General features: G+C 33.1%; 1 protein-coding gene and 1 pseudogene across 1 annotated transcript; one reads left to right on the plus strand and one right to left on the minus strand.

The window, feature by feature from the left end:
* Positions 1–6,954: 6,954 nt before the first annotated feature.
* LOC142635356 (putative mitochondrial protein AtMg00310) lies at positions 6,955–7,599 on the minus strand. Its single transcript, XM_075809530.1, has one exon. It carries the CDS (start codon positions 7,597–7,599, stop codon positions 6,955–6,957), a length of 645 nt encoding a protein of 214 aa, XP_075665645.1.
* Positions 7,600–7,796: 197 nt separating this feature from the next.
* LOC142636670 (putative leucine-rich repeat receptor-like serine/threonine-protein kinase At3g14840) overlaps positions 7,797–12,618 on the plus strand; it is a 38,998-nt pseudogene continuing 34,176 nt past the window's right edge.

Here is a 12,618-nt window from a genome sequence, read left to right on the forward strand (position 1 = left end):
TTTAAATGTAGAGATTATGCATTAGTTTGACATAAGTTTATTTAGCCTTTTATTTTATATTATTTTTTAAAAAAATTGGGTTAAAGTATACTTGTAATGACAAGAACATCACGTAAGTTAGCTTTTCGTTGGTTTTGTAATATGAAGGAAGGAATCTCTCTTTTACGTCTTAGGAATGGGACGTAGTCCAAACTTTTGAAGATTCAAAAGCAAAAACAAAAATTATTGAACGTTAAGGGCCCTACTCTTTTGTAGAGGTCCCTTAACATTTAACAAGAATGTCTGGTATATCAGACTTTTGTGGGGTCTTTTTGGTATCGACTGTTGTCCTTGTTTGGTTGATATTCTTGTAAAGGACTCTGGCTCCCATTTGTAATTCTCTGGTGTTTGTTAATAAAGTCTTCTATTCATACAAATAAAAATAAAAATAAAAATTTGCACATATATTTAGAATTGGTTAAAGCTTAGAAAGGTATTTGTCGTGCGAAGCATGAAATCAATGAGTTATACCCCTAGGCACAATTAGGTCCTGTGAATGCCCATTATATGGCACACTCACCCAAGTAACCAACAAGCAACCTATAACATATAGTTGCAAAAACTAAAATGTTGGAAATTTTAAGAAGCAGTTTTTGTGTAAACAATCTTGAAATTATAATGGAAATTTTTAAGGTAGTCTTACAATATACAGTTCCAAAAATAACATAATTGTTATACTCGGTTTGTGTTTTTGAGCGGAAAATTTTAAATTAGATAGAATATGCATAAATTAGCTAGGTTAGTTGCTAAAGTTTGAGGTCAGTGAATTATATGAGGTTGATCTTGAGGTGTCATAATTTTGAAATTTTTGGTTGGAAACATTTTCTCTTAGCCAGTGGTATTTTGTTCGAAACATTATTAATGTTTTATTAAATGAATTAGTCATTATGATTGCTCAGTTTGTGCGATTTAAGAGTTTCTAACATGGATTTTGATTTGATAGTGATTTGTGCATGAAGTTTTAGTTTGGGTGTTTCGTCATTAGATGTTTGTGGATGTTGGAGACATATTTTTATGTAATTGGCATATCCTTTAACAAAACGCACTTTACTTGTACTTGGGTAAATCTAAATAGGTTCAAGATGATCACTACGAGTGGCTAAAATTGAAGACATGAAGATTATTCAAAAACTGCTCAAAAAAAGTGCAAACTACATGTTTCGATACCTCCTCGACAGAAGCTCGATTTGTCGAGATTCATTAAAACTCGACAGATGTCTCAATCTATCGAGCTTACGGGTTTCAAATTATAGCCAGCAACGTTTTTAATCTAAAAGGCTATTTGTTTATGGGTTTGTATAATTCTTATTGGACTAGGAAAGCCCAAGGTTTGTGTAAACCTATTTGGAATAGGAGAGCCCATTAAGCTCTTATTTAAAGGAGGTCGAAAAAGAAAAACCTAATCCTAGAGAGCTACATTATGTTTTCTTTTTGAAACCCTAGCCTCCTCCTACAGAAGAAAGAGTTCTTGCTGCATTTCTTGTACGCCTTTGGGTTTTGTAACCAAGCAAAGTGTCTTGCACCAACATTGAAGATCTTATTGGTGTTTCTATATGAAGCTGTTGCAAATCAACTACAACAATCAAAGGGTTGCTGTGGAGTTAGTCACATACTGGGATTCGTGCAAAAAAGTAAGCCGTGTACTGAGATCCGCACATCAAATTGGTTAGTCACGTACTGTGAGTCGTGCATTGAAAATGAGAAATTATCACTACAGAACAAGTTCAATTGAGTATTGGGGTAAGGGTTCAACTGTAGGTTGATATAAGGTACTAGGATTCCTTTACTTGTAACCGCTTGTTGTGATAATAATGGATTCTCGGGAGTGGTGACCTTAAAATTACTCGGTGGAGTTTTTGCCTTGAAGGTTTTCCCCATTCGTAAATAAATCACCGTGTCAAATTTATTTTTCCGCTGCACTTTAGTTTATTGATAATTTGTTTGTGCTACCACGCGTTTGCTTATTAATTTAATTAATTAATAAACTTGGCTAATTAATCAACTTAATCCATCACAAGGGGTCAATACGTTTTTGGCCTATCAGAGGAAATTTCCAAGTGAATTATTATCTCTATATATTAAGAGGATTCAAGAAGTTAGTTATGACTTTGGAAAATAAAAAAAAATACCTCTAATTTAATTAGATAATTCTTGTTCCTAAAAAAAATAAAAAAATAGGGTTAAGATTGTAATTCAATAAAATTCAAAAACAAAAAAACTACCCAAGAATAAATTTTCCCTAAAAATTAGTACACACTCTCTATTTAAATATATCTCACATACGTTTGATACATTTTTTTCCTAAAAACTAGCACACACAAAACTGAGTAGTTTATTTCTGTTCAAAATCCTAAATTTTAGATTCTTAAAATTCATTCTTGTATAACCTCACTAACAATAGATAAATTCAAATTGAAAAATTACATTAAACTCAATATAAAAAAAGAACCTCATCACACATGCGGAGTGTGTGTAATGAAACTAGTTATTATTATTATTTTTAAAATCTATTCATCTAGCTCTTCAAAAATTTTGCTAGTAAAATAATTGTTGGTTACAAAACTAATTTTTGCCTTTTTATATTATATTATATATATATATATATATATATATATATATATATATATATATATATTACATCATATCAATCACAGTTTCTATTTATAAAAAGAGCAAATGATTGAAGCTATTGTAGTAGCTGCAGTGTTTTGGTTTATTCAATACCCACTATTTATTGGCCTCTTTTTTTTTTCTTTTTTTTTTTATACTTTTTTTGTAATATCAATCGTTGAACTCTTTTTATTTTATTTTTATATACATATGAGTTGTTAGTTACCCTGTTTATATATAATAACACAGTAAATTGTCGCAATATTTTTACAATTATTGAGGTATTAATTCCTTATAGATCAAAATAAAATATTATACTAGAACCAACTGCAACTAAAAACAAAGGTATTGCGAAAAAAAGAAAAAAGAAAAAAAAGTGGTACATCCACCAGTGGCAAGGCCAGGAAATATTTCTAGGGGGGCCGAACTAACTATAATAAAAAAGTCTTGTGCTTGTGAAGGAAGCAATACCTATTTCTTTATGTTTACATCTTTGAGCATTTTTAGGGGTTCAAAAAGTTTCAATATTTGTAATAAAGGATTGAGAATACTTTTTCTTTTTCAATATTCATCAAGTGTGAATATTTTCAACTTTAATTACTCATATTTAGAAATATAAATTATCAAAATTTATAAATTACATATATAGCAATTTTTAGTTTTTACAAAAGGAACTGTTAACAGTGAAGTGTATGCAATCAAACAAAATTACGTAAGTAAATTGAATTCATCTTTATCTCTCAATAACTCAATATAATAGTTACAAATATTACAATTATCAAAACTATATATAAAATAAAATAATAGAACATGAAGAGATTCAGCTGTAAAAGTAAAACACAAATGGTTACAAAACATATACACTGGTAAACCATTGCACAACCACAATGGTGAGAGGGTGGAAAAGTGGGAGGATGTGAAATATTGGGAGGGTGGAAAAATGAGAGGATAGAAAAGATTTTAATTTCTCTCTTTTTTGTTTAGTTGGAAGTGGAAAAGTGGAGGAATTGAAAAGGTGTGTTTGTTTAAATTTACTCATATACCATTTGTTAAAAAATGATGCCTAATGAAAAAAAAAAGTGACAAAAAAAATCACCCAAATTTATTAAAAAATAAAAAACATGTCTAGAAAAAAAAATCACAACTAAACAAAAAAGAAAAAAAAGAAAAGAAAAAGAAAGTAACAGAAAAAAAAAAAAAAAAAAGTTTTCGTCATTTACCAGAGGCAACTTACAGACCTAAGGCCAACAATGTACAAACCAGACTTTGGCAAAGTTTTCTTCATTTACCGGAGGCAACGGACAGACTATAGACAACCAAAAAAGAAGAAGAAGAAGAAGAAGAAGAAGAAGAAGAAGAAAAGAGCAACGTACTGGACAAGCCCATGTGCAAGTGCATGCATTTTCGTCATTTTCCTATCAAACTCACCCCATTTAGTTTTCTTCCCATTTTAGTGAGAAATTTTTTTGATAGGCCCAGGAAGAAAACACCTAGGCCACACCATCATTTTCCTCTCTCCCCTCCCAACCAAACACTTTCTAAAAAGCTTTCTCTTCTCATTTTCTCTCCTTTTTCTTCAATCCTCTCTTAAATCCACTCTACCAAACACACCCTAAACACAACTTAGTTAACAAAACACATTACACATAAAATAAAATAGTAGAAAAAATAATATCATCAAAACTGTGTAAAATTAAATAATAGAAAAAATAGGGTTCGTTTGGTAATATTGTTCTAGTAACGTTGTATGGGTTTTTTGAAAATACGTGTAGTGAAATTTTTTTGTAAAAATACGTGTTGTGTTGTTTAAATAACGAAAACCGTTGTTTAAATATCCCTACCAAATACCCCATAATATCATCAAAACAAGTGCAAGCAAGCTGTAAAGCAGAAACCAATTACACAATTTTCAAAGTCTATTGTGGACTTTCACAGTTAGGGTGAGTTTAGTTCAACTTTTTGAAATTGGGCTTTTTGAAAAGTTTTCAAAAAGTGCGGTATGAAACTGGGCTTTTTATAAAAGCCGAGTATTTGGTAAAAACTGTTAAAAAGTGCTTTTTGAAAAAGTTGAGTGTTTAACTAGCACTTATAAAAGTGGCAATTTGAGAAGTAAATTATCAAGAAGGACAATGTATATATAAAGAGAATTTTTTGTTTTAATTACCTCTCTTAATGCAAGTTATGGACACAATATTTTCACAAAAATTTCACAACAAAGTCTATATGACAAGTTGTTAATAGTAGGGAAAAAAAAATGTCACTAGTAGGTCTAGATGAGAACTAATAACAACTTACTATGTAAACTTTATTATGAAATTGTTATAAAAATATCTGTTAATAGTACTATTTTTTTTTTCTAAAGAAAAATAGTACTAATTTAAAAAATTTAGAGTTATAATAAAATGTCACAATATTTTCACAATACTAATTTAAAATTAATATTTGTAAAATAAAATTCTATTAACATCATAGTTGTGAAAAAGAAGCTGTGAAATAATCTGTATTCCTACTCTCTATATTTTCTTCCACGTTGCTTTACCCAAACCCAAAAACTCTTTAAACTTTTTTCTCGATCACTTCTTCCTCATCTTCTTATTTTCCTTTTCTTATACTTTCCTCCACACAAAGCCCCACACACTCCACCACATATTAGCAAAGGACTTCAAGATTTTCAGAACAAGATCATCAGCCGGGGCTGGCTTGTTGTTGTTGTTGTCTCCAGCTGACTTATTAAGCAAAGAACATAGCTGAATTGCAATATCACGGCCTTGAACAAGCTCTTCTATTGCCTTTTTCTTGATAGAAGGTAAGCTCTCAGGCCAAGTGCACTCCATTGTTGTGTGCGTGAGTTTCAAGTCAAGTACACTCCATTTTTGCAAAAACTGTGAAGAATTGTGGTGTGTTAAAGTGAAATTGCTTCACATTTCAAAAAGTAGCGTTTTTCAAAAAACAGGTTTTATTTGGGGTACCAAATGCATATATTATATATTTGGTTTCAAAAAACACTTTTTGCACTTGGAAAGTGCAAACAAACGGGCACTTGGTCTGATATGTACTAATCAATGAAGTAAAGCTATAAGCAAGGGCCACTTCATAAAATTCATTTAGGACCCTTAAACGTACGTTCAAATTCAATAATTATATGATGATATTTTTTTCTTGAAGCAATTATCTGATAATATTATATCATAGTTTTTTTTTTTTTTTTTTTTTTTGAGAACCCAGACCACGATGCCCAGGGGAGAAAACTTTATTAGGGAACATCAAACAAAAGGAGAGGAAAAATGTCCTCTGGTACATCCTCTAGCCAAACAACTAGATCCCTTAAGCCTTTAGCTTTCTTGGCAAGAACATCGGCAACTACATTACAGTTGCGTTTGACATGATTAAAGTGAAAAAAATCGAAATCAGCTGCTAACATCCTAATGTCGTCGATGATTTTCCATACTCCGCTGACGCTGAATTGCCTTGGAGGGCAGCTTGTATGACCACTGCAGAATCACCTTCAAAGATTACTTGTCGAAGCCCAATTTCCTTGGCAAAGAGGACCGCCCTTCTACAAGCCATCAATTCCATTACTGCAACTGAAGTGGAGAGGGGGGTTGGGACTGAGAGAGCACCAATTGCCTCGCCCCTGTTGTCCCGGATGATCACGCCAATCCCAGCAGAAGAGCTTGCTTTGAAGACCGCAGCGTCAAAGTTGGCTTTGTATTGCAGAAACTCTGGAGGGTGCCACTGAGGTGATACCGCGATTGATGGGGGCTCGTCTGGAGAGTCTTGGGCTTACACGAACTCCTGAAGAAGTGCACCTGCTCTTGGGATGATGTTGGACACCGGTATCGCTGGACGCCCAAATTTCAAAGCGTTTCGACGGTTCCAAATTGTCCATGCTGTCATAATGAATATCTCTTTTCTGAAATCGTCCTTCACCTGCAAAAAAACAATCCAATAAAGTGTTTAAAGAACAGCGGGCGGGCCTGGGCAGCAGGGAGAGTCCAAGACAGAGTGCGCTAGACTTCATCCAACTTACTGCACGCCCACAGTGCATGAAAAGTGTCTTCGGGTTCGGTCATGCATTACTCACAGAGGGCAGTGATGCTGATATGTCTATGCTGAAGATTAGCCATAGTGGGGAGAGCATTATTGCATGCACGCCGGGAAAAATGTTTCACTTTGTTCGGCACCCTCAAAGACCAAAGTCTCTTCCAAAACTTCAGTTGGGGAGCAGGGGAAGAGCTACCAGCCTCACCACTATTGTCCAAGGCAACCAGCATCTTATAGGCACTATTAGTTGAAAAAATACCATTAGGAGTTAAGACCCCATGTAATGTCATCATGAGGCATTCTAAGACTCAATGGAATTCCCAAAATCATGGCAGCTTCGTGGGGGAGGAAAAGCCTTTCCACCACATTAGATTTCCACATTCCGAGTTCATGGTTGATCAAGGAACACACCTTAGTGTCGGGCTGGACAGAAGTAAGGGGTGATATAGTAATTCTATTGGATTTAATTGGAAGCCATCTATCCTCTTTTATTCTAACATCTTGCCCATTCCCTATCCTCCACACCATACCCCTACGAATCACATCTCTAGCTCCTAGAATACTCTTCCATGCATGGGAACCAATGGTAGAGTCTTTGGCATCTAGGATTGAGCAGTCTGGGAAAAATCTTGCTTTGAACACCTTGTGACAAAGGGAATTTTGGTTGTTTATCATGCGCCATACTTGCTTAGCCAATAATGAGTCATAAAACTTCTCAATCTCTTTGAATCCCAAACCCCCAACTTCTTTGGCCTCGCATAAGCGCTTCCAATTCACCCAATGAACCTTTCTACTATCACCGTTATAACCCCACCAAAATTTTCTAATCAGAACCTCCAACTCCTTCACCAAACCCTTTGGAAGTTTGAAACAACTCATAGTGTATGTGGGAATGGCCTGTATCATCGACTTTATCAACACTTCTCTGCCTACATGAGAAAGGATTTTTTCCTTCCATCCTTGGAGTTTTCGTCAAACCCTCTCCTTTAGGTGAATGAAACTTTGTTTCTTAGCTCTCCCCACCAAGGCCGGCAAACCTATATATCATAGTTTGTGTAATTCAAATGCAGAGCTCGTGGAATACCTACTCAGCGAAGCAGACGATGGCAATGGTTCTTCCTTACATTACCTTTATTATGTTCTTATTAGTTTTGAGCGCCGCAGCACAAGCAGGGCTAGGGCGAACTCCTGATAATGAAGGTAAGGATGTCTTTCCACTTCTTTCTATTTGTAATTCTGTATATTTCTTCATCACTTCAATTCATTCTATTTCAAACTGGTGGAAAAATGGATATATAACTAGCGTATAATATCACCATTTCTATTAAAAGGGATATATATATAATTGGTGTATAAAATTTAATATTCAAATTTCAAAACATAAGTAAATTTGAGGGAAAACTATTCACAATTGATGCATAATTTAAGATAAAAAGTGCTCAAAGGTCAAAAGTTATCATTTAATATTTCAAATGTTGAAACTTTAGGTGTTCACGCTCCTAAAAAGGCTCGAAGATGAGAATTGAAGAAATAATATATTGCTTTCTCTAGAACGTTATGTTTGCATGAGTGAAGCTAGACACTTGGTAATATTGTTCTAGTAACGTTGTTAAAGTTTATTGAAAATTCATGTGAGTAAAAAAGTGTTATGAAAATACATGTTGTGTTTTGTTGTTTAAATAACAAAAATTATTATTTAAATACTCCTACTAAACACCCCTAGCTCCTTAAAAAACTTAATTTATCTGTTTTATCACCTCATTTTACAAAATACTCAACATCAATAGTTTATTTTATCATTTAAGACATTAAAATAATATATACAACACAATAAAATAATATATTTACTAAAATAAACAAAAAAAAAATATAACACCACACAGCCACAGCCACAGCCATGAAAAACCCAACAACCCCATATTGCAAACCAATTGGTAACCCACCACAGCAACCCAATCAACAAACCACCAACCCAACCATTAACATTGCCACAACCAAAACCCACACCACACATTCAACACAACCCAAACCACACAAACCCACACCACCACTAAAACCACCGATCCAAAAAAACCCAACCAGACAAACTCGAAACCCACCACGAACTCTGCGGTGTGGTAATCATGCTTGGTTTGACTTGGGGCTTGGATCAGCAATGGGTCGGCTTAGGGCTTGGGTCAACGGCGAGTGGAGGAAGAAAGATTGGTCAGAGTTGGGCGGGGGAGATGGAGGGATGGGGCTTGGTGGGCGAGAGTGGAGGAAGAGAGAAAAAATTAAAGGGTAAAGAGTGAGTCTGCGTTTGTGAACTAAAGAGAGTGAGTGGAACTGGAAGAGAAAAAAAGAGACAGAAAATAAAAAGGAAAGAAAAATTGTTTTAATGAGAGGACAAATAAAATAGATTATTTTGCTTTAACAGTTGAGATGGGCCAAATACCACAATTTTCAGAAATTTGTAGCAAAAAAACACTGTTTCAGAACTAAATAGGGAAATACCACTTTTCTAGAACTCGAGTTCCAAATGGTACTCGAGTTTATGAAACTCGAGTTCCTCATCAGTTCCGCCACCGTGGCACTGCTGAGCTGGAATTTGTGCGATTAAAAAAAATAATGTGGTACTCAAGCTTGGTAAACTCGAGTTCCATGCAAAATAGTACTCGAGTATACCAAGGTCGAGTACCTATTATAAATAAAAGTATGTTTATGTTTATTTCTATAGTACTCGAGCTTGTTGAGCTCGAGTACCTTGAAACTCGAGTTCCTTATAATTTTTTTTTGTGGATAATCGACAAATAAACATAAACATAAACATAAGAAAGTTTTTTATGTTTTTATTTATTTAAATAGTAGCATTGTAAAATATATAGATTTTAATTTCAAAATATGAATTAATTTCAACATTAATTAAAGCTGTTCATTGTTTTATCATAAAAATTGTTCATTGTTTTCTCGGGAGTGGTGACCTTTAAAATCATCCGGTGGGGTTTTTGCCGTGTTAGTTTTCCCTATTTGTAAACAAATCACCGTGTCAATATAATTTTCGCTGCACTTAGTTTAATTGGTGATTTGTTTGTGCTACCACGCGCTTTGCATGTTAATTTGATTAATTAATAAACTTGACTAATTAATCAATTAATTAATTATTAGGGGTCAATACGTTTTTGGCCTATCAAATTTTGTTGAAAGTACAAAATCGTGAAAATTCAAGAGAAAATTGTGTACATTAGATGTACAGATCGTTTGAATTTGTAAAAAACAAAATTTATTCATTGAATGTATAAAATCTTGAAAGTGCAAAATAAAATTGTGTAAATTAGATGTACAGATAGTCTAAATTTGTTGAAAAGTTTGGATTCGTTAAATGTACAAAATTGTGAAAATTAAATGGAAAACTATGTACTAATGTATTGATCATCCGAATTTGTTGAAAAATTCGAAATCGTTGAATCAAAAAAATCGTGTAAACTCAATGGAAAATCAAAGAATGTACCAAATCGTTGAGCAACACATGCAGTAGTGCGAACATCAGTGTAGCAATGATGGACATTAACAACAACGTTTAATGTTCGTAGGTAGAAATTTTTGGAAATCATCATTACTTGAATCTGAGAAGTCTGAAATATCTCTTTCATCATCTAACGCAGTAACTTCATTAATAAACTTGATGGCTCGCTCTTGCGCCTTCCCCTTTAGATGCTTCCTAGCATTTTGGATTGCATGAAAACGGTCTAATCGTCTTTGCATTTGATTGTTCTCTTGTTCAAGACGAGCAAGTATGTTGGCAAGTTCATTTTTAGGTAACTCGGCTGAGCATGCCTTAGGAACTCGTAACCCATGCCATCGACAATACACCTCCAAGTCACACATTTTCTCGTATAGGGTTGACCATGGTGATTTTACTACGGTGAACTCTATTGCGGTGGTATCTGTACTTAGTTTTGTAGGTTTGCTGACCATGATGTGCCTAACGCTTCCAAGACTCTCGTACGTGTATATTGGCATATTAAGGAAATCTGTCTTCTTTCCAACCCATTTCCCTCCATAGTGGTCTGTGTATGTTTGTAGTTGTTGATCTACTGGAACTTGTGATAATCCATTTGTTGAAGTAGATCCAAACTTGTTTCGCATTGTACGATTTGATGTTAAGGCGTTGTGACTCATAGCTTAGTCAATCTACGAAGTTAGTGGGGTAGAAATAAGATCATTATTATGGTGCATTTATAACCTCATTTCATGTTCCAAGCATTATAATTTCAATTATTAGGTCTTGTCATGTCAATACAAGCTGGAAAACCTCATGTCATTTCAATTATTCACTATTCATTAGGTTTTTTATGATCTGGATGCTCTAATACCAATGACTACCCAGGAGAGAGCACAACAGTAATATGGAAGCATAAACAATGATAAAATAGATAATAAAGAGAGTAAATAGCAAAATAGATATATTCAAAATAAGGTTAAAATGAAGTATGGAATATAAAAACAAAAACTAGTAAAATCTTACTTGAATAAAAACTTCAGTCTTTTATAAACTTGAAAACAAACTGTTGTCTTTGATTTTGTCTTGTGGAGACTATGATTCTGTCTTTGTGGAGCTTGAATCTCCAACCTCCATGCTAGGGAGTTGACAACCAGATGCTTCAATAAATGCACTGGTGTTAACAAGATGTAATTCCAAAGCCTTTCTATCAATGTCCTTTTGTAAAGTCCATTTAAAATGTTTTGTAAGAAAATCATCTTTAAAATTTAAAGCATATATAATAAAACAAACTTTTTTTCTGTACACCTTTGTACTCTTGCTGAGTAGTGGTATAAGAGTAGCCATGATGATCAGGGTGACTAGAATTCAAAAACTTTACAAATTCTACCATGATTCTATCTATGTGACAGTGAACAATTTATGCAGTGAACAGAGAATAATTTATGCAGAAAAGAGAGTGAACAATTTTTTAAATAATGCTGAAAAAAAAATAATTTTATGCAGAATGCTAGAAATAGTTTATGCAGAAAATAGTGAACAATTTTTATGAGAAAACAATGAACAGTTTTAATTAATGCAGAAAACAGATTTTATGAATGCAGTAAGCAGATTCGAATATACAATAAACATGATGTGCAGAGAGAAAATTTTATTAATGTAGAAATAGATTTTATCAATGCAGAAAAATAGATTCGATTATTGTGAAATTCAAACATGAAAAAGCATAGTGATTTGGCGTTTAAATTTAGAAAACACAATTTCACTAGGTGTTTTATGAAAAAACAGTGAACAATTTTTTAAATAGTGAATAGAGAATGATTTATGCAGAAAAGAGAGTGAACAATTTTTTAAATAATGTTGAACAGAAAATAATTTTATGCAAAATCGTAGAAATAGTTTATGCAGAAAACAGTGAACAATTTTTATAAGAAAACAATAAACAATTTTAATTAATGCAGAAAACAGATTTTATGAATGCAAGTAAGCAAATTCGAATATACAGTAAACATGATGTGTAGAGAGCAAATTTTATTAATGTAGAAATAGATTTTATCAATGCAGAAAAATAAATTCGATTATTGTGAAATTCAAACATGAAAAAGCATAGTGATTTGGCATTTAAATTTAGAAAACACGATTTCACTAGGTGTTTTATGAGAAAACAGTGAACAATTTTTTAAATAGTGAACAGAGAATAATTTATTCAAAATCGTAGAAATAGTTTATGCAGAAAACAGTGAGCAGTGTTCATTAATGTTGAAATTAATTCACATTTTGAAATTAAAATCTCTATATTTCACAATGCTTCTATTTAAATAAATAAAAACATAAAAAAGCTACTAATGTTTATGTTTATTTGTCGATTATCCAAAAAAAAAAAAAAACTTATGAGGAACTCGAGTTTACTCAAGCTCAACAAGCTCGAGTACCATAGAAATAAATAT

The sequence above is a fragment of the Castanea sativa genome, chromosome 5 (assembly GCF_040712315.1).
Source record: "Castanea sativa cultivar Marrone di Chiusa Pesio chromosome 5, ASM4071231v1".
Classification (NCBI taxonomy): domain Eukaryota; kingdom Viridiplantae; phylum Streptophyta; class Magnoliopsida; order Fagales; family Fagaceae; genus Castanea; species Castanea sativa.